At 42.0% G+C, this 26,241-nt stretch overlaps 1 protein-coding gene across 1 annotated transcript in view; it reads right to left on the bottom strand.

The window, feature by feature from the left end:
• The window catches only part of LOC311128147 (muscarinic acetylcholine receptor M4-like), a gene marked incomplete at both ends in the record, with an annotated part of 142,771 nt that overhangs the window by 72,813 nt on the left and 43,717 nt on the right, over positions 1-26,241 (bottom strand). The window contains 3 exons of the mRNA XM_084160130.1: positions 7,458-7,597; positions 10,103-10,257; positions 19,376-19,564. Of these exons, the coding sequence (XP_084016256.1) occupies positions 7,458-7,597; positions 10,103-10,257; positions 19,376-19,564 (484 nt within the window). The remainder of the gene's footprint in view (positions 1-7,457; positions 7,598-10,102; positions 10,258-19,375; positions 19,565-26,241) is intronic.

The following is a 26,241-nucleotide window of genomic DNA, read 5'->3' on the forward strand; positions in this document are numbered from 1 at the left end:
CCAGCATGACAACGACCCGAAACACACAGCCAGGGCAACTAAGGAGTGGCTACGTAAGAAGCATCTCAAGGTCCTGGAGTGGCCTAGCCAGTCTCCAGATCTGAACCCAATAGAAAATATTTGGAGGGAGCTGAAAGTCCGTATTGCCCAGCGACAGCCCCGAAACCTGAAGGATCTGGAGAAGGTCTGTATGGAGGAGTGGGCCAAAATCCCTGCTGCAGTGTGTGCAAACCTGGTCAAGACCTACAGGAAACATATGATCTCTGTAATTGCAAACAAAGGTTTCTGTACCAAATATTAAGTTCTGCTTTTCTGATGTATCAAATACTTATGTCATGCAATAAAATGCTAATTAATTACTTAAAAATCATACAATGTGATTTTCTGGATTGTAGTTCTGGGCTGATCCCTCACCTTTCTCATGATCATTGATGCCCCACAAGGTGAGATCTTGCATGGAGCCCCAGACCGAGGGTGATTGACCGTCATCTTGAACTTCTTCCATTTTCTAATAATTGTGCCAACAGTTGTTGCCTTCTCACCAAGCTGCTTGACTATTGTCCTGTAGCCCATCCCAGCCTTGTGCAGGTCTACAATTTTATCCCTGATGTCCTTACACAGCTCTCTGGTCTTGGCCATTGTGGAGAGGTTGGAGTATGTTTGATTGAGTGTGTGGACAGGTGTCTTTTACACAGGTAACGAGTTCAAACAGGTGCAGTTAATACAGGTAATGAGTGGAGAACAGGAGGGCTTCTTAAAGAAAAACTAACAGGTCTGTGAGAGCCGGAATTCTTACTGGTTGGTAGGTGATCAAATACTTATGTCATGCAATAAAATGCAAAATAATTACTTAAAAATCATACAATGTGATTTTCTGGATTTTTGTTTTAGATTCCGTCTCTCACAGTTGAAGTGTACCTATGATAAAAATTACAGACCTCTACATGCTTTGTAAGTAGGAAAACCTGCAAAATCGGCAGTGTATCAAATACTTGTTCTCCCCACTGTACAGTGGGGAAAAAAGGATTTAGTCAGCCACCAATTGTGCATGTTCTCCCACTTAAAAAGATGAGAGAGGCCTGTAATTTTCATCATAGGTACACGTCAACTATGACAGACAAAATGAGAAAAAAATATTCATAAAATCACATTGTAGGATTTTTGATGAATTTATTTGCAAATTATGGTGGAAAATAAGTATTTGGTCAATAACAAAAGTTTCTCAATACTTTGTTATATACCCTTTGTTGGCAATGACACAGGTCAAACGTTTTCTGTAAGTCTTCACAAGGTTTTCACACACTGTTGCTGGTATTTTGGCCCATTCCTCCATGCAGATCTCCTCTAGAGCAGTGATGTTTTGGGGCTGTCGCTGGGCAACACGGACTTTCAACTCCCTCCAAAGATTTTCTATGGGGTTGAGATCTGGAGACTGGCTAGGCCACTCCAGGACCTTGAAATGCTTCTTACGAAGCCACTCCTTCGTTGCCCGGGCGGTGTGTTTGGGATCATTGTCATGCTGAAAGACCCAGCCACGTTTCATCTTCAATGCCCTTGCTGATGGAAGGAGGTTTTCACTCAAAATCTCACGATACATGGCCCCATTCATTCTTTCCTTTACACGGATCAGTCGTCCTGGTCCCTTTGCAGAAAAACAGCCCCAAAGCATGATGTTTCCACCCCCATGCTTCACAGTAGGTATGGTGTTCTTTGGATGCAACTCAGCATTCTTTGTCCTCCAAACACGACGAGTTGAGTTTTTACCAAAAAGTTATATTTTGGTTTCATCTGACCATATGACATTCTCCCAATCCTCTTCTGGATCATCCAAATGCACTCTAGCAAACTTCAGACGGGCCTGGACATGTACTGGCTTAAGCAGGGGGACACGTCTGGCACTGCAGGATTTGAGTCCCTGGCGGCGTAGTGTGTTACTGATGGTAGGCTTTGTTACTTTGGTCCCAGCTCTCTGCAGGTCATTCACTAGGTCCCCCCGTGTGGTTCTGGGATTTTTGCTCACCGTTCTTGTGATCATTTTGACCCCACAGGGTGAGATCTTGCGTGGAGCCCCAGATCGAGGGAGATTATCAGTGGTCTTGTATGTCTTCCATTTCCTAATAATTGCTCCCACAGTTGATTTCTTCAAACCAAGCTGCTTACCTATTGCAGATTCAGTCTTCCCAGCCTGGTGCAGGTCTATAATTTTGTTTCTGGTGTCCTTTGACAGCTCTTTGGTCTTGGCCATAGTGGAGTTTGGAGTGTGACTGTTTGAGGTTGTGGACAGGTGTCTTTTATACTGATAACAAGTTCAAACAGGTGCCATTAATACAGGTAACGAGTGGAGGACAGAGGAGCCTCTTAAAGAAGAAGTTACAGGTCTGTGAGAGCCAGAAATCTTGCTTGTTTGTAGGTGACCAAATACTTATTTTCCACCATAATTTGCAAATATATATATAAAAAATCCTACAATGTGATTTTCTGGAGAAAAAAAATCTCAATTTGTCTGTCATAGATGACGTGTACCTATGATGAAAATTACAGGCCTCTCTCATCTTTTTAAGTGGGAGAACTTGCACAATTGGTGGCTGACTAAATACTTTTTTTCCCCCACTGTATGTATGTATATATATATATATATATATATATATATATTTTTTTTTTTCTGAAAGTAGTGCTCTCGAGCCAAAAGTGGTCCCGAAAATTGCGTACTACGTTACATATGTGCAGATATCTGCACCACGTCATTGCTCTCTCTCTTGTTCTGCTGTGTGTGAATCTTGCTAGCTGCCACTCAAATGGCGAGGGGCTGAAGCTCATTGGCTATAACTAATTGCTAGGGGGCTGGCCCACGTGGGGGAAAATGTAGGGAAAAGGGCGCAGCACAGCTTCCAGAAAAACAGTCGCTTTCAAAATAGGGATTCTGTGGCTAATTTAGGTAAAACAGTAATTCTGCTCATAGATTATGCATGTATGAACTACACATTGACACATTCAGCCCAAAGCGGGAGGTTTAAAAAATACTTAGTAGTCGCCAAAGTTTTAAGTTGAAGTCACACCCAAATAGTATTGTGGCCTGAGTGTTGGGAGAATGCAAGCCGCTCCCCATAAAGCCTGGTTACATTGAATAGCTAGAGATAGTCAAGCAGTTGGTTTCTGTGAAGACAGCACCATTCAAATGTGTCTATCAGCTGCATCTTATTAGAAGGAAACGAACAAAATAAGTTTCCATGTTCCATTAATCCCCAGCATCAGTGGACAGGCAGCAGAGTCAGCGAATAAGCAGTCTGTGAGAGACAATGATAAATCATGTACACTTAACGACCCTTCCACTACAACCGTTTATCAAAATAAGTATGATACAGGGAAATGAAATATTTGATAAGAAACTGAGCAATGGCTCTCTTTTTGGTGTAGTTACCATGGATCTAGGAAAACTGCTGGCAGGCATTAAACTGGGAAGATATTATTTTCAATAGCACAAAAGTGGATATCTTATATGGACTATTCTTCTTTCTCACGCCGGGGGGTAGATAAACAGTATGTGTATATTTCCAAATACCATATTCTGGTGTGTAAGCCAGTACAGTTGATGGACTGGTGTGCTGAAAGAAAAAATGGATGAGAGAGAGGGAGAAAGAGGGGATATTTTTTTCAATCACTCCCTCAGGCAAAAATAATATATCTGAGAGACAAATTGAGTGCATGACACTTAAATCGCTGAAACGGCAGCCCCTGACATGCTAGTGCTTTCAAATCCTGTCAGAGTGTCTGCTTTACCATGGCTCTTTACAGTAAAGCACACCATGCAGAAGAAGAGACCTGCTCAAATCCCCAAAGGAGGAAGACAATCCATGTCTTCTCTCATTTGCATGAATCCGACACTGATACTTCTTCAGCGTGGCTGATGGCAGGAAGTGAGCCTTGCAACCGGAGGGTTGCTGGCATCAATATCTCAGGTGCCACCTACTGCTGATGTTCCCTTGAGCAAGGAACTTAAACCCCCTAAACTGCTCATCGGGCACTGCACTGCGGCTGCCCTCTGCTCCAGCCTCTCAAACCGAATGTGTGTTTGTGTGCATATTTGTGGGTGGGGTGATCTTAAGATATAATTGAGCTCTGCAAATATCACCAGGATGATTTAACATTAGACACATGCATAAGTTATGCATAAGTTATTTTTACATTAGGTTGGACAGGCCCAACTCAAACGTGTCTGAGCCAGTAATTGGATATTGGCACTGTTTGCCTATTCATCATTGTCTTGGATAATATGTAGCAGATGAGGTTCATTAGTACTATGTCCAGCTGTAGTGAGTGCAGTTTTGCTAGAAACTCCTTTAAAACACTCAGAGCAACACTCTAAGAACTGGAATAGAGACCGTTTGGACAGAGATGTTTGGGACTACAATGAGCCAGAGCTGAAGCCTCAACTGTTTTGCCAATGCTCTTAAAATACCTCCATAAAAGGGATAATGAGAGCTCTTCCTCAGGGCTCCTTTACCCAGAAGTCTCTGGGTGACTGGCCTGTTCTCCTCCAGCTGTTCCAATATCCGGCGGGCACAGAACCGCTCCACTGCTCGCTCTCATGACAGTTAGAGGCTTTTATGGGATATGATGTGTGTGATGATAATACACATACAGTACTATAGACAGCAGGTGCTGGATATCATGAGTGTGCATCTGGGTTTACAAGTCCCTACATGTTCTGCTTCAAAATGTAAGAAGGCCACTGTGTAAAGTGAGAAGCAGGAGTGGGATAATCAATTTGAGGATAGATTTCCTCAGGTACCTGTACATGTGAAAGCCTGGTTCCAGTCGGATAACCAATCAAAGTCTGCGGTTAACCTGACATAGACCCTGTACTAACTAGCAAGGAATTCCTACCTGTACCATTAGAGTATTTGGCCCGTGAAAAGCTTACATTTTAGACCTCTAGCACACTAGCTGTGAATCTGAAAGGAAGTTCAAGTATACAATCCAAGAAAAGCTGCCAAGAACAGAACACACGGTGGGAGTAGGGTCAAACTTTCAGGAGAAATATAAAGATAATAATATCGACAGCGTTAGGACCAAGAGGGGGAAAGTTCTTCTTTATGAGACTATTTCCCAAACAAGGCCACTATCTCTCTCTGTCCTGATCTCATTTCAGTTTCATCAGCAACAACACGTCCCTGCTGCTTAGAGCACAGCATGCTTGATATAAAAAGTCACATTGCATTATTTTTCATGCTGTTATTCTATATAATAAAACAGAAAGGCTACAACAGCCAGGCATGCAAAATTGAATTATGGGGCTGAAAAATCTAAACAACCACCTACATCTGCCAGCGAAATTGGGCAGTAAATACAAAGTGCTACCCAAATCCCCCAAATCTAGGACAATGGAAGACAATGGAATGTGAGATATTTTGGAGAGGGATGACCAATAAACTGAGAAATCAGACAGCCACAGAGATGGTGAGACGTATGTGTAACAGCTTCGTTTGACAGGCTGATAGATTAGGCTTTCCAGGATGGTTGGCCTCTACCCAACTGGTTCCAGTGCCTTCTGTTGCTAAAGAGGTCACTCTGACCACACAATGACCAACAGAACTCTGCTAGACTGGCATTTGGTCAAGGTAAAAAGGTGGCTATCAGTACAAACCTGTAGACTGTAGTTGAAACAAATAGGGTTGATTGAATTACTAATCCCCTAAACAGTTGATCACTCAAAAGGGCTGATGATCATTGTTTGCTCTGATTCATGTCAAACTGAACGCAGTGAGCCACCATCAAATCGGCTGTTTTGGATTAAATGTGGATGAAAAAGTACATTTCTTCCAGTTAAACAAGCAGCCTTAAATAGTTTTTCATCCAAGCAGAAAATTAAATATAATGCTTGTAGGAAAAGAAAAACAAATAATTGATTGAAGAAGATTTCAGGGTTCTCGTCAATACGTAGAGAGCGAGGAAACTGACCCTTCATCTGAAAAGCCTGCCTGTGGGCAAATCAGAAAACGCTGCTTCAGACTGCCAACACGTATGAGAAATGCCAGATATTAAAACGCAGCTTCAAATGCAGCTTTCTCAGTAGAGAAGAAGACGTGTGCATCGTTGCTGTTGGTAGTGCTGCTATACGAGGTCTGGCCATATACGAGGTCCTGCCTATAGACCCCTTAGACATGTTTGGTCATGTAATTGACACAACACAGGCAATTAAAACAGACCAGAGAATAGAAACACATCCACATCCTGGGGTTCTAGTCATTATTCCCCTCTTTAAATGATTCCTGCTCAACAGTGTAGTAGGAGATGAGCCACTGATTGCAGCACAACTGTTTCTACGATTAGTAAACACACAGGGACATAATAGGCTTTCCCCAATAGGGATGTGGAGTCTATGCTGCAGTGGTGTACTGTACTGTATGTGTGCCTGTGAGTGAGGCAGTATGTCCATGGGGAGTACAGTGTGTTCTTCCTCTTGTGATGCTTGCTTGATTATTATACACCTGTGGTGCTCTGCGTGTGTAGGAATGCTATTACTGTATTTTACAGACCACAATTAGGGCTTCACGATATAGATGCAGTTTTAAGTCTCTCTTGGATGTACAGTGATATTCTCTGGGTAAAGGTAAGATTATGGTTGGATCATTCAAATTATTGACAAATTAGAGACAATTTTGCTGTTGATGAATTGTCTTTAGGGACGTTTTAGATATAATTCCCACATTTTCCTCTTAAAAATCGCAGAACATTATTTGTCTGGACTTAACTATCGCTGTCAGTAAACTGTTGGTTTGTTAATAAGGTTTGTAATTTGTACGTGTAGAACATCCTGTTTGGTCATAATGCACATTTTACTGCTGTTGGATGAGATCTAGGCTATAGTTTTTGTTCCCGGAAGTAACAATGCAGGCTCGGGGGCTAGGGAGAACAAATCATCCTTCCCTCAATTTATTTCAGACAGCCAGACATAACGGAGAAAAACATAACTGAGAAACATTTTGAAGAGTGAATGAGAACAAGCTCCTCTGACTTGACTAAGTCAGTGGGCGCTCCATCGATCCAACTCTCCCTGCCCTGCCTGCCGTGGGTGGGTGGGAACTGCTGCCTGCCTTCCCGAATGTCAAAGGCTTTAAAGCCATGAGCACTGGGACTCTAAGGGCCATTACGTAACCACACAAATGAGGGGATTCTTGTCCTCAACAGCAGCAGAAACAGATATTTATCTAAAGTGGGGATAGAAAATGCACTAATTGGCTTTCATTCGTACAAACGTAAAACAAAGACATGGCATATAGAGAAAGATGCTTAGGGAGAAATCTAGCCACAGGCCACTCCTGATTTAAAAACACTGTGGTAGTGAGAGAAGAGGTAGTTCTCTAAGCCAGGGGCAGATTGCACTGTGCGAGAGGGAAGGCAAGAATGAGAGAAACAGAGAGAAACAGAGATATAAAGAGTGCGTAGTGCAGACTTACACAGGTCTGCAGATGACTAGGTCTCCCTTGTTGGTACCATAGGCAAGCCCCAGGCCAGGTTCTGGGAGCCAGCGGGCCGAGTTGATGCTGACATGTCTCCGCTGATCAGCGGCCATGGGGTACACCACATCAAACATTCTCTGGAGGGAATGGGGACATAAATGAAATAAATCAATTACAGCCACAGCAAAGAGTACCAACACATTGTCCCAGTATGATACAACCAAAACAAACAACAAATATTTCAAAATATTGTAGAATTATACTGCATTAGCGCCGTCTTCTAATGAGCTTTACCCTTCACATTAGATTATCCTTAATTTCATGTTAATATATTGGTTATCAATTAACCCGATGATTCAGAACCTGAGACATAATCCGTTACTAGTGTGGGAATAGCAGAACAATGTTAGAACTTTAGTCTATCTGTTGAAGTGCTGATTAGTGTTGCTGAGTCTGCCTTGTCAGAAAGTATAGAGCTGTTTCCTGTCTTAACACCTGGTAGTTCCCTCAATGAATCAAGTTAAGGAGAGACGTTGTTGGAGTGCCCATTTAAGAGCATTCACCTGGGCTTGTCACGCCACTTCTCAATATGACTAGCCAAAACCGCTGCTATGACAACCATATCAGGTGACTGACACGAATACTACTTCCTGCCTCGTACCCTGTGAAGCGAAGATGGATGACCACATATGCCTGTCTGTCTACGTCTGCATACAGTTTACACCACTCTGTGACAAAGTAGGGAGAAATAACTTTTTCAAGAACAAAGGAGAGGGGGAAAAAGCTGTTTAATTCATCTCCAAACGTAGGAGCAAGACAGCAAAATTGGGGATCTGCATAAGAGCTGTCAGAACTGGCAGCTCAGAGAGCCTCGGACTGTCTACGCTGCCATAACTTGGGCGGTGTGTCAGATGTGCTTGCACAGAATGCAAAATGTTCAACTTACAAATTCAGAACATATAACACATTCCCCTTTTGCTATGATATGTAAGAGTCATCATTTCCATTTTGATAGGAACAAAAAACTAGTTATTAACGTGAGACAAAACACTTTGCGCAAAACGCCTCTTAGTTTCACGCCAAATCAGAGATGGGATTTTATGCACCATGCGGCAGCTTTAAAAACAAAAATAACATTCACAATTTGTTCAATTCGATTTGGCTAATTACGACTCTCTTCAGACCATGTTCAATTAGAAAACTTATTTCACCACTGGCAATGTGAGAAGTTTGGAGTTAGAAGAGTTACTGGTGCCCCCCCACCCGAAAAGTAAAAATGTCATCTCAATTATCATATAGCCTAGTTGCCAGGGCTACATGGCATCTTCAAAAATGGGGAGGGACTGAAAACAGTCACACAAACAGCAAGAGGCAGAGGGAGAGACAGAAAGACAACATCAAAGTGGCACCCTGGTGTTGTTTACCCAGCCAAGTCATCAGAGGCTGCCCAGGCAGTGGGTCCTGCTTCCATCAGGCCCTCTGAGGGCTGGCTCTGAGGTGGCCATGGGACACTGGGCTGTGTTCTGGGTCACTGGGATGTCACAGACGGACCCCCGGCTCCAAGCCCTGAATCATAAACACTTTACCCCTCATCCTTCACACACCACCTCCCACAACCCCTGCTACATTCTGATACATGTACAGCTAAAACAGAGTCACATACTGAGCCACCAAACACAGAACACTTTCAAAGACTATTCACTACTATTTAAGTGTGGCACATTGTGAAATTGTGTAAACGGTGTGGTACATTCTCTAAACGGTAATCATGATTATAAAAAAATGTCTCTTAAAAAAACTAATTCAAAAGGGAGAATGAAATGTTTCACAGTGCTGTTTCACAGTGCTCAAAGATCATCAAGACTGTATCAGCAGACAAGTTCCTCTGAAAGAGGAAAGGGAACACACTGTACTGTGGTCTGCCAAAGGGCCATGAGAGCTCCAGGGGTAGATGGAAGACTAAACGAGATCTGCATACCCATAATTCTACTTGGGGTCTAGCATCCTCTGTCAGAGAGGTTTCTCCATTACACTAGCACATTTGCACTGCTGGGATATGAAAGGCTAGAGCCAGCACATGGCGGCATTTGAAAATCCTCTCATTGATTGTAAGCCCACTTTCTATGCCCATCTTGTTGGAGCAAATACATTCTAAAGCAGATCAATAAAGATGTTTGGTACCTTCAGAATCCAGTTAAAGTAGAGTTAATGGAGGCTCTGCCAGCCTTGGTTTGTTTGGAGTTGCTAATCTGGCTGGCCATTGTGAGAGGGCTGGAGCTGCGAGGGTATTATTGAGCTACTGAATTGTAATATCTGTGTCTCACGTTCCTGCTCAGTTGCTTAGAGATAATGGGGGGAGGGAAATCTATTGTTCATCCCCCAAGAATTATGGAGTTAATGTAGCTATTTATAAAGAGTCGTACTCTTTGCCAGCCAGAAGAGGTTCATCATTTACAATCTCCTTTACCTCCAGATGTGGGAGGTTTCATTTTGTTACTGTCACCCAGCGGATGCTTACAGATGATTTGGGTCTAGGTTCTTGCTGGCATTCTCAAGTTCAATGCAAATAAATGCTTTGACGAAAGCAGAAATAAAAATGGCATAATACTTTGTTGTTCGTGGTTAACGTTGGCCAAACTCACCCTCATGGAAGTCTCTCCACCATGGGGCTGTTGCAGGCGGAACACTTGCGCTACAATGTGGTCGGTGGTGTGATGGAGAAGGATCCTGCGGGAGGCCAAGCCCACCATCACGTAGTGGCCCATCGGGGACAGGCTGACAGAGATGGCATTAGGACCTAGACAAAGAAGAGATGGTTAGGCTACTTTATGTTGAGCATGGATGTGCTTGGCATTTAAACAGAAAGCAAATATTGAACACCTTCTGTCATGGTTTTACTTGAGGGCCTAAAAACACTCCATACTGTAAATTGCTTTATAGATCATTGGGATTGCATTCTGAATGCTTATTGACACAGCAGCTATAAACAACAGACAACAGGAACCATTAAATTAAAATGTCCTGCCTTCTCTGATGCCTTAGATTGATGCATGCTACTGTACAAGCAGGCTAATGCAAGTCAGTTTGATTTCTTAACAAACCAGTTAAGTATTTCTTAATTCATAGTTTTAAATGGTTTTTGACGACAGTTGAATGTTTGTTCCCACTTGAGAAACATACAGTAAAACAAACTCACTCATTAAAGGCAACCATTTGGAAACCGATACTATTATCCAGTTAGGAATCTGGAGTACAGTGGGGAAAAAAAGTATTTAGTCAGCCACCAATTGTGCAAGTTCTCCCACTTAAAAAGATCAGAGAGGCCTGTAATTTTCATCATAGGTAAACGTCAACTATGACAGACAAATTGAGATTTTTTTTCTCCAGAAAATCACATTGTAGGATTTTTTTATGAATTGATTTGCAAATTATGGTGGAAAATAAGTATTTGGTCACCTACAAACAAGCAAGATTTCTGGCTCTCACAGACCTGTAACTTCTTCTTTAAGAGGCTCCTCTGTCCTCCACTCGTTACCTGTATTAATGGCACCTGTTTGAACTTGTTATCAGTATAAAAGACACCTGTCCACAACCTCAAACAGTCACACTACAAACTCCACTATGGCCAAGACCAAAGAGCTGTCAAAGGACACCAGAAACAAAATTGTAGACCTGCACCAGGCTGGGAAGACTGAATCTGCAATAGGTAAGCAGCTTGGTTTGAAGAAATCAACTGTGGGAGCAATTATTAGGAAATGGAAGACATACAAGACCACTGATAATCTCCCTCGATCTGGGGCTCCACGCAAGATCTCACCCCGTGGGGTCAAAATGATCACAAGAACGGTGAGCAAAAATCCCAGAACCACACGGGGGGACCTAGTGAATGACCTGCAGAGAGCTGGGACCAAAGCCTACCATCAGTAACACACTACGCCGCCAGGGACTCAAATCCTGCAGTGCCAGACGTGTCCCCCTGCTTAAGCCAGTACATGTCCAGGCCCGTCTGAAGTTTGCTAGAGTGCATTTGGATGATCCAGAAGATGATTGGGAGAATGTCATATGGTCAGATGAAACCAAAATATAACTTTTTGGTAAAAAACTCAACTCGTCGTGTTTGGAGGACAAAGAATGCTGAGTTGCATCCAAAGAACACCATACCTACTGTGAAGCATGGGGGTGGAAACATCATGCTTTGGGGCTGTTTTTCTGCAAAGGGACCAGGACGACTGATCCGTGTAAAGGAAAGAATGAATGGGGCCATGTATCGTGAGATTTTGAGTGAAAACCTCCTTCCATCAGCAAGGGCATTGAAGATGAAACGTGGCTGGGTCTTTCAGCATGACAATGATCCCAAACACACCGCCCGGGCAACGAAGGAGTGGCTTCGTAAGAAGCATTTCAAGGTCCTGGAGTGGCCTAGCCAGTCTCCAGATCTCAACCCCATAGAAAATCTTTGGAGGGAGTTGAAAGTCCGTGTTGCCCAGCGACAGCCCCAAAACATCACTGCTCTAGAGGAGATCTGCATGGAAGAATGGGCCAAAATACCAGCAACAGTGTGTGAAAACCTTGTGCAGACTTACAGAAAACGTTTGACCTGTGTAATTGCCAACAAAGGGTATATATCAAAGTATTGAGAAACTTTTGTTATTGACCAAATACATATTTTCCACCATAATTTGCAAATAATTCATTAAAAATCCTACAATGTGATTTTCTGGAATTTCTTTCCTCATTTTGTCTGTCATAGTTGACGTGTACCTATGATGAAAATTACAAGCCTCTCATCTTTTTAAGTGGGAGAACTTGCACAATTGGTGGCTGACTAAATACTTTTTTCCCCCACTGTATATCCAAAATGGTGAGTCCCTCTCTGTTGAATGCAGCCTGCACCTGCTAAAAATCTAAAAAGGTATATTTGTGTACTTGATTAAGCTATTGCCTAGTCTTAAGGACTGGTAAGTGTTTGTACTGCTCACGAGAGTAGTACAAACTATAAATTACTGTAGTTACAGATACTTTGGGACCAGACTTGCTCTACACAATTCATTTTCCATTTATGACTAAGCTAATTAAGTAGGCCTCCCACATTCCCATATCTACTTAACACCAAAAAAGTGTTGCCTATCTAAAGCTTTAATTTACCTTTATCAATCTTCATGCTTAATACACCTTAATTAATATACTAAAACAATACTGCTGAAAAGGGACTTTAAAGATTTAATCTCTAAGATTGTATTGACACCACTGAATGACAGCACAGAACATATATTTCAAAGCGCTCCTTAAAGTCCATGTGCCGGGGGAGGGGGGGGGGGGTCGGTCGGGTTCACTTTGATTGACAATGTCGCATAGTGATTTTTTTTGAAGGTCTATGTCCCTACGGTTGGAAAAAGTGTGAGAGCAGTGCAGCAATGGGAGCTTTGTGTGTTATAACTCTCTTTCATCCCTCCATCCCATAATTTTTCCCTATGACAAACAATGGCAGTATACAACAAGTTATTGCTCACTTATACCCTTTAATCATTTATCATTGGAAAGCTTAGATTCACAGCCTTCCGTCAGAAACATTTTTGAATGTTCAGGTCAAAATACCTTTGATCTCTAGGGTACATACAGTGCCTTCAGAAAGTATTGATAGCCCTTGAATTTCCAAATTTTTGTTGTGTTACAGCCTGAATTCAAAATAGATTAAAATATTTTTTTCCCTCCAATCTACACAAAATGTTTGCATATTTATTGAAAATTAAAGACCGAAATCTAATTTACATAAGTATTCACACCCCTGAGTCAATACATGTTAGAATCCCCTTTCGCAGCGAATACAGCTTCTACATCTGCATTGCTTGTTGTTTGGGGTTTTAGGCTGGGTTTCTGTATATCACTTTGTGACATCTGCTGATGTAAAAAGGGCTTTATAAATACATTTGATTGATTGATTGAATCTTTCTGGGTAAGTCTCTAAGAGCTTTGCACACCTGGATTGTACAATATTTACACATTCTTTTAAAAATTCTTCAAGCTCTGTCAAGTTGGTTGTTGATCATTGCTAGACAGCCATTTTCAAGTCTTGCCATAGATTTTCAAGCCAATTTAAGCCAAAACTGTAACTAGGCCACTCAGGAACATTCAATGTCGTCTTGGTAAGCAACTCCAGTATATATTTGGCCTTGTGTTTTAGGTTATGGTCCTGCTGAAAGATACATTTGTTTCCCAGTGTCTGTTGGAAAGCAGACTGAACCAGGTTTTCCTCTAGGATTTTTCCTGTGCTTACCTCTATTCCGTTTCTTTTGATCCTAAAAAAACTCCCCAGTCCTTGCTGATGACAAGCATATCCATAACATGATGCAGCCACCACCATGCTTGAAAATATGAAGAGTGGTACTCAGTGATGTGTTGTATTTGCCCCAAACATAACGCTTTGAATTCAGGACATAAAGTTAATTTCTTTGCCAAGTTTTTCTTTAGTGCCTTATTGCAAACAGGATGCATGTTTTGGAATATGTTTCATCTGTACAGGCTTCCTTATTTTCACTCCGTCAATTAAGTTAGTATTGTGGAGCAATTGCAATGTTGTTGATCCATTCTCTGGTTTCTCCTATCAGAGCCATTAAACTGTAACTGTTTTAAAGTCACCATTGGCCTCATGGTGAAATCTCTGAGCGGTTTCTTTCCTCTCCAACAACGGAGTTAGGAAGGACGCCTGTATCTTTGTAGTGACTGGGTGTATTGATACAACATCCAAAGTGTAATTAATAACTTCACCATGCTCAAAGGGATATGTCTGCTTTTATATATCAATAGGTGCTCTTCTTTGCGAGGCATTGGAAAACCTCCCTGGTCTTTGTGGTTGAATCTGTGTTTGAAATTCACTGCTCGAATGAGGGAACTTACAGATAATTGTATGTTAAACACTATTATTGCCCACAGAGTGAGTCCATGCAACTTGTTATTTGCTAAGCACATTCTTACTCCTGAATTGATTTACAGTGTATTCAGAAAGTATTCAGACCCCTTTACTTTTTCCAAATTTTGTTACATTACATCCTTATTCTAAAATGGATTAAATAATTGTATTCCCTCATCAATCTACACACAATACCCCATAATGACAACGCAAAAACTGGTTTTGTCTTGGCTGTGCGCTTAGGGTCTTTGTCCTGTTGGAAGGTGAACCTTCGCCCCAGTCTGAGGTCATGAGGCTATGGAGCAGATTATCATCATGTACTTTGCTCCGTTCATCTTTGCCTCGATCCTGACTAGTCTCCCAGTAACTGCCGCTGAAAAACATCCCCACAGCATGATTCTGCCACCACCATGCTTCACCGTAGGAATGGTGCCAGGTTTCCCCCAGACGTGACGCTTGGCATTCAGGCCAAAGAGTTCAATCTTGGTTTCATCATACCAGAGAATCTTGTTTCTCATGGTCTGAGAGTCCTTTAGGTGCCATTTGGCAAACTCCAAGCGGGCTGGCATGTGCCTTTTACTGAGGAGTGGCTTCCGTCTAACCACTCTACCATAAAGGCCTGTTTGGTGGATTGCTGCAGAGATGGTTGTCCTTCTGGAAGGTTCTCCCATCTCCACAGAGGAACTCTGGAGCTCTGTCAGAGTGACCATTGGGCTCTTGGTCACCTTCCTGACCAAGGCCCTTCTCCCCCATTTGCTCAGTTTGGCCGGCGGCCAGCTCTAGGAAGAGTCTTGGTGGTTCCAAACTTCTTCCATTTAAGAATGATGGAGGCCACTGTGTTCTTGGCGACCTTCAATGCTGCAGACATTTTTTAGTACTCTTCCCCATATCTGTGCCTTGACACAATCCTGTCTCGGAGCTCTACGGACAATTCATTCAACCTCATGGCTTGGTTTTTGCTCTGACATGCACTGTCAACTCTGGGACCTTATATAGACAGGTGTGTGCCTTTCCAAATCATGTCAAATCAATTGAATGTACCACAGGTGGACTCCAATCAAGTTGTAGAAACATATAGGATGATCAATGAAAACAGGATGCACCTGAGCTCAATTTCGAGTCTCATAGCAAAGGGTCTGAATACTATCTGTTTTTATGTTTAATACATTTGCAAAAATTCATAAAAACCTGCTTTTGCTTTGTCATTATGGGGTATTGTGTATAGATTGAGGAGGGGAAATGTAATCAATTTAAGAATAAGGCTGTAACGTCAACGGGTCTGAATAATGTAGGCTTGCATAACAAAGGGGTTGAATACCTATTGACATTTCAGCTTTTCATTTTTAATTAATCCATTTTAAATTCAGGCTGTAACACAACAAAATGTGGAAAAAGTCAAAAGGGTGTGAATACTTTCTGAAGGCACTGTATGAGAATGACCTGTACAAATGGCTTTAAAAAGGAAATCCTAATACATTTAAAAATTAGTTTGACAAGTAGGTCATGGAATGTTGGAAGCTTAGCCAAAGAATTCAATGTAATAGGGCAGCTATGTTTTTGGATTGTAACTTTGGTGAAAGAGGCACCAAATTGCACACACATAGCTAGAAGATTTGTAGATACAGGGTCTTCACAGAATTCACACATTAGCCCCACAGAAGCCTTTTTCCAATATGGCGCCAAACAACTCAATGGGGTGTTATTGCACGATTTCATATGACCATACCTGTATGAAATACAATTGTAGTATGTCCAAATATTTTCATAGTTATGTAGAGTACACAACCACATGGGCCAGATGTTAAATTATTCACATAATTGTGGTAAGAAGGTGCCCAAAAAGCTGTTTGAATCACTGATTTCTGAAGATGTTATATGATCAATAATTGCAATATTTCATCTTCAAAAATGTAAAATGGACATGTACATGTGAATAGTCATGGATGCTTTCAAAGTTGGTTGATCCTACAGCTATTGTATGCAGTAATCATATGCCTATGAAACCGAGTAATACTGTTAGCACTGAGGTGGTGTGCCCTAACAGGAAGTCCACCGTGTGCAGCTCAGCCTGCACTAATAAAAATAACCAGAGTATGTCTACCTTTGCCAAGCTTCCCAGTAAAGCAAGAAAAATACTTAAGCCTCCCAGAAAAGTGTTACAAAATAACCCACGTTAACATATGTAGCTTAAGAAGCAAGGTTCATAAAAATCAATAACAGATGACATTCATATTCTGACAATCTCTGAAACTCACTTAGATAATACCTTTGATGATACAGTGGTAGCAATACAAGGTTATAACATTTACAGAAAAGACAAATGCCAACAGGGGAAGTAATATGGCTACAGGTTAATCTGCCTCACCTAAAGCCCATTCTGGTGGGAAGCTGCTATAGACCACCAAGTGCTAACAGTCAGTATCTGGATAACGTGTGAAATGCTTGATAATATATGTGATATCAATAGAAAGGTAACTTTCTGGGTGATTTAAATATTGACTGGCTTTCATCAGTCTGCCCACTCAAGAGAAAGCTTCAAACTTTAACTAGTGCCTGCAACCTGGTTCAGGTTATCAAATCAACCTACCAGGCTAGTTACAAATAGTACAGGAATGAAATCATCAACATGTATTGATCACAATATAGTAGCCATATCTAGGAAAACCAAAGTTCCAAAGGCTGGGCCTAATATTGTGTATAAGAGGTCATACAATAGGTTTTGTAGTGATTCCTATGTTGTTGATGTGAAGAATATTTGTTGGTCCGTGGTTTGTAATGACGAGCAACCAGACGCTGCACTTGACACATTTATGAAATTGCTTATCCCAGTTACTAATAAGCATGCACCCATTAAGAAAATGACTAAAAACTGTTAAATCCCCCTGGATTGATGAGGAATAAACATTTTATGGTTGAGAGGGATGAGGCAAAAGAGATGGCAAATAGGTATGGCTGTACAACCAATTGGCAAACGTACTACAAATTGAGAAATCATGTGACTAAACTGAATAAAAAGAAGAAACTATACTATGAAACAAAGATAATGTGGTCCTCTGTAGCTCAGCTGGTAGAGCACGGCGCTTGTAACGCCAAGGTAGTGGGTTCGATCCCCGGGACCACCCATACACAAAAATGTATGCACGCATGACTGTAAGTCGCTTTGGATAAAAGCGTCTGCTAAATGGCATATTATTATATATTATTATAATTGACAAAGAATTATAGAAAAAACTTTGGAGCACCTTAAATGAAATTTTGGGCAAAAAGGCAAACTCCGATCCGTCATTCATTGAATCAGATGGCTTATTCATCACAAAACCCACTGATATTATCAACTACTTTAATGATTTTTTCATTGGCAAGATTAGCAAACATAGGCATGACATGCCAGCAACAAACGCTGACACTACACATCCAAGAATATCTGACCAAATTATGAAAGACAAGCATTGTAATTTTGATTTCCGTAAAATAAGTGTGGAAGAGGTGAAAAAAGTTTTATTTTCAATCAACAATGACAAGCCACCGGGGTCTGACAACTTGGATGGAAAATTACTGAGGATAATAACGGACGATATTGCCACTCCTATTTGCCATATCTTCAATTTAAGCCTACTAGAAAGTGTGTGCCCTCAGGCCTGGAGGGAAGCAAAAGTTATTCCCCTACCTAAGAATAGTAAAGCCCCCTTAAATGGCTCAAAGAGCCGACCAATCAGCCTGTTACCAACCCTTAGTAAGCTTTTTGAAAAAATATTGATGATAAAAAGATTATGGGGGCTGTTTTGTTAGACTTCAGTGCGGCTTTTGACATTATCGATTATAGTCTGTTGCCGCAAAAATGTATGTGTTATGGCTTTACACCCCCTGCTATATTGTGGATAAAGAGTTACCTGTCTAACAGAACACAGAGGGTCCTCTTTAATGGAAGATTCTCCAACAAAATCCAGGTAGAATCAGGAATTCCCCAGGGCAGCTGTCTAGGCCCCTTACTTTTTTGAATCTTTACTAACGACATGCCACTGGCTTTGAGTAAAGCCAGTGTGTCTATGTATGCGGATGACTCAACACGTCAGCTACTACAGCGACTGAAATGACTGCAACACTTAACAAAGAGCTGCAGTTAGTTTCAGAATGGCTGGCAAGGAATAAGTTAGTCATAAATATTTCAAAACTAAAAGCATTGTATTTGGGACAAATCATTCACTAAACCCTAAACCTCAACTAAATCTTGTAATGAATAATGTGGAAATTGAGCAAGTTCAGTAGACTAAATTGCTTGGAGTAACCCTGGATTGTAAACTGTCACGGTCAAAACATATTGATACAACAGCAGCTAGGATGGGGAGAAGTGTGTCTATAATAAAGTGCTGCTCTGCATTCTTAACAGCACTATCAACAAGGCAGGTCCTACAGGCCCTAGTTGTGTCGCACCTGGACTACTGTTCAGTCGTGTGGTCAGGTGCCATTTTAAAACCACTTGTCAAACAAAGTTTCCTTTTTAAAGCCATTTATACAGGTAATTCTGACATGAAAATGCTTCTGATTGGAAAGCTTAGATTCACAGTTGTCTATGATTGAAGGGTATTAACTTGTATACTGACTGTCATGGGGTAAAATCCCTATGGGAAAAAAGAATGGGATGGAGGGATGAAATAAAGAGTGATAACACAGAAAGTTACCATTGCTACACTGCTATCACACATGTTATATCTCTAGGGACACAGATCTTCAAAAAAATCAGATCTTAAAAAAAATCACTATGAGACACATTGTCAGCCCAAGTGAGCCTGATGGCCCAAATTTGGGGGCCTAGCTCATGGACTATTATGGGCCACCATGTTACTTTAGAGCAGTTGTGCCAAACTCATTACATGAAGGGCCTGCTGTCTGCTGGGTTTAGGTTTTTCCTTTAAATTTCAATCAATTACAAGGGAGGAGCGAAAACCCGCAGACACTCGGCCCGCCATAGAATGAGTTTGACACGTGCTTTAGAGAGACAATGACTTACCGAATCTCTTGGAGTAGAGCATCTCTCCCAGGTTGTGAGGCGCCAGAGAGTAGATAGCCAGGATGCCCTCGTCTGGGAAGCCCCGCTGGCTGCTGGGTATGAACACGGCCAGGAGCTGCCCGTCTGCAGAGATGTCACAGCTGGCATCATTGTAGATCTTGCAGTTCTGCACCAGCACGTTGACAGAAGCTGCAGTGGCAGGAGGAGAGGAGACAGACAGATGTGAGCATTCAGTTTCTCCTACTGTGTACATGTCTGGTGCACATCAACTATACAAAGAGGTCACTTTGTAAACAGGTGAATGTCTCAGAAGCTTGGAGGGAGAACGCAAGGAGAAGAAAGGTTGACAGATTAGCATTCAGTCACATTTTTGTTGTTGCTCTCAGACAGTGGGGATAAATGCTTTTTAACAAAACAGGTAATATTACTCACACACTCAACTAAGTCCTAAGCTAGTCTACACTGCATTGACATAGTATATTGCTAATTTACATATCTAGTATGTATGTCTCAGACTGCTGCACCTGTATATATATATATTAAAAAAATAAAGATGAATAGTTCCCACTTCCAATAAACAGCATTGCTATGAAAACAAATGCTAATTTCAGTCTGTTCAAAAATATTTACCGAAAGTTAGACTTGAGAAAGGCAAATTACTCTTAATTTTTTTTTTGTATCTATTGATTATTTATTTTGGCATTGATCTTAATGTTACATTCCAACACCCAGCATAATCCCTTCCTGTCTCCCTAGAGGAGAGATCAAAAACATGATTAAGTCATTTCTCAAAGAAGGCTGAGCGCAGCGGCTATATTAACACATAACTCCCCTCCTAGCGTTGAGATACTGTAAGGAGAAGGGAAGTAATACTGGTAATGACTAAATAAAATGCATTCCATTTTTAGAGGGCAAACTATCCACAAGCGCATTGGCAATGTCATGCAATTGATACTGTATTAGGCATTCAACAAAAAAAACGTATTGTCTAAAAGCTGTGTCCCAATAGGAGTATAAAAGTGTTAGAGGTAAAAAGTCGGGCAGTAAACTTTTGTTTGCCTTTTTTTTTTACAAAGAAAGGGTACCCTTATGGCAAGCTGTGTCAAAGCGAACAAATGGGTCACATACAGTAGGCAGTAGAGGGATATCATCAGTTAGCTGCTAGCAGACCATGCTCCAGTTCCTCTAGCTGGTTATCCCCTGCCTACACCTTGGTTGAGGGAGCATAGCTCTCCTTCCAATAACCTAGCCAAAGGATGTCTGTCATGGAACCAATACCAGTGGGTCTACTTGGGTCCAGTGAGGACCATGGTGATGGCTGGTGAGGGAGGGGTAGACACCGTGCATAGTGTATGGCCCATACAAGCAAGGGGTGATCACAGCTGCTTGCAGGGAAGATTTAAGCTGGGCCATTTTAATTAAGTAAAGCAGTGAAGTAGTAGCAATGTAGGGCCAGGGCCTTGGGGCAAACCCTGTGTTTTCCTCTGTGACAGCTTTATGAGCTCAATCCGTCTAGCACAGCTAAATGGACAGAGTGGGCATGCCACACATACCTAGTGAAGCAGCGACTTGTGTACGTTCATTTGTGCTTTCACAAATACACTTCACTTGTCTAGGGTACACTGTATGCAATGTATGAGAATCAAATCAAAAATCTAATCACATTATATTTGTCACATGTGCTGAATACAACAGGTGAAATGCTTACTTACAAGCCCTTAACCAACAATGCAGTTTTAAGAAAGAATACCTAAAAAAAGAAATAAAAGTAACAAATAATTAAAGAGCAGCAGTAAAATAACAATAGCGAGGCTATATACAGGGGGTACCGGTACTGAGTCAATGTGCGGTTAGTTGAGGTAATTGAGGTAATATGTACATGTAGGTAGAGTTATTATAGTGGCTATGCATAGATAATAAACAGAGAGTAGCAGCAGCGTAAAGGGGGGGGGGGGGGGGGGGGCAATGAAAATAGTCTGGGTAGCCATTTGATTAAATGTTCAGGAGTCTTATGGCTCGGGGGTAGAAGCTGTTTAGAAGCCTCTTGGACCTAGACTTGGCGCTCCGGTACCGATTGCCATGCGGTAGCAGAGAGAACAGTCTATGAGTAGGGTGGTTGGAGTTCCTCTGACACTGCCTGGTATAGAGGTCCTGGATGGCAGGAAGCTTGGCCCCAGTGATGTACTGGGCCGTACGCACTACCCTCTGTAGTGCTTTGCGGTCGGAGGCCGAGCAGTTGCCATACCAGGCAGTGATGCAACCAGTCAGGATGCTCTCAATAGTGCAGCTGTAGAACATTTTGAGGATCTGAGGACCCATGCAAAATGGGTTCGGTCCTTTTCTTTTTAGTTCACAATCATCTCCTTTGTCTTGATCACGTTGAGGGAGCAGTTGTTGTCCTGGCACCACACGGCCAAGTCTCTGACCCTCCTCCCTATAGGCTGTCTCGTTGTTGTCGGTGATCAGGCCTACCACCGTTGTGTCATCGGCAAACTTAAATGATGGTGTTGAAGTCGTGAATGGCCATGCAGTCATGGGTGAACAGGGAGTACAGGAGGAGACTGAGCACGCACCCCTGAGGGGCCCCAGTGTTGCGGATCAGCGTGGCGGATGTGTTGTTACCTACCCTTACCACCTGGGGGCGGCCCGTCAGGAAGTCCAGGATCCAGTTGCAGAGGGAGGTGTTTAGTCCCAGGGTCCTTAGCTTAGTGATGAGCTTTGAGGGCACTATGGTGTTGAACGCTGAGCTGTAGTCAATGAATAGCATTCTCACATAGGTGTTCCTTTTGTCCAGGTGTGAAAGGGTAGTGTGGAGCGCAATAGAGATTGCATCATCTGTGGATCTGTTGGGGTGGTATGCAAATTGGAGTGGGCCTAGAGTTTCAGGGATGTGAGCCATGACTAGCCTTTCAAAGCACTTCATGGCTACAGACGTGAGTGCTACAGGTCGGTAGTCATTTAGGCAGGTTACCTTAGTGTTCTTGGGCACAGGGACTATGGTGGTCTGCTTGAAACATGTTGGGAGAGGTTGAAGAGGTTGAAAATGTCAGTGAAGACACTTGCCAGTTGGTGAGCGCATGCTCGGAGTACACGTCCTGGTAATCTGTCTGCGGCCTTGTGAATGTTGACCTGTTTAAAGGTCTTACGCACATCGGCTACAGAGAGCGTGATCACACAGTCGTCCGGAACAGCTGATGCTCTCATGCATGTTTCAGTGTTACTTGCCTCGAAGCGAGCATTTAAGTAATTTATCTTGTCTGGTAGGCTCGCGTCACTGGGCAGCTCGTGGCTGTGCTTCCCTTTGTAGTCTGTAATAGTTTGCAAGCCCTGCCACATCCGATGAGCGTCGGAGCCGGTGTAGTACGATTCGATCTTAGTCCTGTACTGACGCTTTGCATGTTTGATGGTTCGTCGGAGGGCTTAGCGGGATTTCTTATAAGCTTTCGGGTTAGAGTCCTGCACCGTGAAAGCGGCAGCTCTACCCTTTAGCTCAGTGCGGATGTTGCCTGTAATCCATGGCTCCTGGTTGGGGTATGCACGTACAGTCACTGTGGGGACGACATCATCGATGCACTTATTGATGAAGCCAGTGACTGATGTGGTGTACTCCTCAATGCCATCAGAAGAATCCTAGAACATATTCCAGTCTGTCCTGTAGCTTAACATCTGCTTCATCTGACCACTTTTTTATTGACCGAGTCATTGGTGCTTCCTGCTTTAATTGAGAGAGTTGAGCACAGTTGTCAATTAAAATGTTGAGAAAGTTCACTATCCTCCAGATAACTGAAATCTGGAACCGTATAGACAAATGTTATCTCCAGTGGCTCCGTATAAGTTAGAAAATGTAGACTAAATTTAAAAACCACTTCAAAAACAACTGCCAAAAAGCAGTACAATTCCCATGACTTAGACTATCCAAGCATGAAAATGTTTTAACAACAATATCAACAACAGCAAAATACATTAATGTAAGTGGAGTAACCATATTACTGTAGCAAGAAACCATTATTAAAATGTTCCCTTATTGTTAAGTAGCCTAATTAAAATTAAATGGCTGGCTTTTCTGACAAACAAAAATCAAAAGCAACAATAATCAAAATGTTGCGTAAGATGTATTTATTTGTCTCATACACAGAATGTGGGATAAGTGGATACTTTTTATTGTCATGCAATATGCCTTCACATTCAAAATGCCAAACTAATACATTTATTTACTGCGAAATTAAACCTCAAAGCCTCTCAGCAATAAAATTGGCCCAGATTCCTGCCATTGCTGCCAACATACTGTGATTTGCATTTTAAGAGAACAGACTACTATGCCACTGGGATGAGATGGGGCAAACATCCATAGGATGGATGGCTTTGTCAGGTGAGGGTACTGTGGCATTCTTTCTTAAACTGTTCTAGGCTTAGTGAATATTATAGCTGACCTGGGTTTTTTTTAAAGGCACTCTTGTGCCATATACTGTCATTGATCAAATCGACATCACTCGTCCAGCATGGCCATACCATTTCAACCACTCTCATTACTCAACTCCCAGACTGGTTTGTGTAAAGTGATCCTAAAATCTAATTTTCGTTGAGGACAGAGGATGCCCCTCCTCTGCCAGCTTCCTCTTGCTCCCTCGCCCTCTCTCCAAATATGATCTGGCAGTTTGTGTCACACTACAAATTAGCTTTCCCCTTCAGCCACTCTCAGGCGGGATATTCTGCCAGTAATGGTGCAAAGCTCTAACTAAGTCGGGATGAGAGGAGAACAACTTTTGTGCCCCCACCCTTATGTTTCCTAATCTAGGACAGGTCTGGGAGGAGATGATGGGAGCTTCCTGGCCATTCGGTTTAGTTTTTTTGAGGATGCTGGCTTGTGATCTCTACTCCCCCAGCAGGCATATGGGGTGGATTTGCAAAAGACAGCAGACAATGTGTGTCACAGAACAAATAAGTCTAGGCAAGCAAGGTCAAAAAGTACCAGACAGATTTACACTGAAAACACAAGGTTATAACACTGCATGAAAAGTATGTGTGGTACCAGCTTTGTGATAGAAATGGCACAGGAATAAAATGTCACTTCCACTGTAACAGTGGAGAGCTGTGCCACCTCTTCCATCCCAAATGTCATTAATAGGTGAAAATAACTACATCGGAGGATGGGCAATGTAATCCCTGCCTTGGGAGTTTGCTATCCCACTTCCTCCATGCCCCCACCGCTCTACAAGTCTGAGGACACATTGGTTTTACACTTTTTCATGAGTCTTGATGTGAACGCACTGTTCCAACAACCAATTAATTTAGCAAGAGAAGAGAGAGTGAAAATGTTCCACGATATCGGCAAGGTTCCACACTTACGCAATCTGCTTGTAACCACCCTCTCCAAGGGTAAAAATATTTCAAGCAATCTTAGCTTGTGAACTAGGTCTGTGACGATACCGGTATCGCAATATTTTTTCCGTGGTGAAAATGAAAACACTAAGTAGACCAAACTCTTTGGTCCTTTAAAAACCTGCTTTATGTAAAATATTGTGTGCTAATAGCTTGGAAAATGACTCAATGACAACATTAGGGCTGTTTTCCTACAGAAGTTAAATTCGCTTAGTGGTTTTTTTCCTTGCCAAGATACTAGCGAGTGTTACTGGTATTGTCCCGGCAGGGTTTCCGTTAGCCGGTAAATGTCGGCTTTTAGCCGATAAAAGAAATGAAAAGCCAATAAATAAAATTGTCGGACAGCATTGACTACCCAACAGCTGCGGCTTACTTTGAGCAGGCCAAGGTCCGCCACACACGCAAGTAAATTAGAGGCAAGATCAAAATATGCTGCCTCTACGTCATGTATAGTATAAAGATTTGGAATGGATTGATAGACTAGAGTAATGATATGTATCATGTGCAATTGATGCATTTCAGTTGATCTTATTCAGTAGCACTTGGAAACAAAACATTGTTGCAAACTATTCACATAGAAGAATTACAATGTTACAATCACTAGGCAGCCAACTGCCTATAGTAGCAAACAGAGTTGTTATCAATAAGCCACGTATATCACACATGACAAGAGTCACGTCCCCACGATAGTTCAAATTACAATAAACATAACATTTATTAACATCCAATAGAACTGTAAAAAGAGTGAGATATAATTCAAGTTTTGGAAACAAGTGCTTTCATAAATGCATGGCGCGGGCCTCATTTCACAGGAACACTGTAAAATAAGATTTCTCTCAATGAACCAGCCTTAACGAATTTCAATTTAATTGTCCAACATCAGTTTTATAATTTCTTCATTTTGTGGCCGCCTAGATTGTCCTCTTTCCACTGCTGAAGTGCTGAATAGCAGCGGGAATGGGGAGTGGGGAGGACCGGCCCAATCATGGCTAGAAGGCATCCAGCTTTTGTCAAATTAACGTCAAAAGTTCAATTGTTTTGCATTTTATACTGAACAAAAATAAAACGCAACATGCAACAATTTCAAAGATTTTATTGAGTTACAGTTCATATAAAGAAATCAGTCAAATTAAATAAATAAATAAATAAGGCCCTAACCTATGGATTTCACAACTGGGAATACAGACATCTGTTGGTCACGGATACCTTAAAAAGAGGTAGGGTCATGGATCAGAAAACCTGTCAGTGTCTGGTGACCACCATTTGCCTCATGCAGCGCTACACATCTCCTTCGTATAGAGTTGATGAGTCTGTCGATTGTGGCCTGTTGTCCCACTCCTCTTCAATGGCTGTGCGAAGTTGCTGGATATTGGCGGGAACTGGAACACGCTGTCGTACATGTCGATCCAGAGCATCCCAAAAATGCTCAATGGGTGACATGTCTGGTGAGTATGCAGGCCATGGAAGAACTGGGACATTTTCAGCTT

Source organism: Coregonus lavaretus, assembly GCF_964263955.1.
Source record: "Coregonus lavaretus genome assembly, chromosome: 4".
NCBI lineage: Eukaryota > Metazoa > Chordata > Actinopteri > Salmoniformes > Salmonidae > Coregonus > Coregonus lavaretus.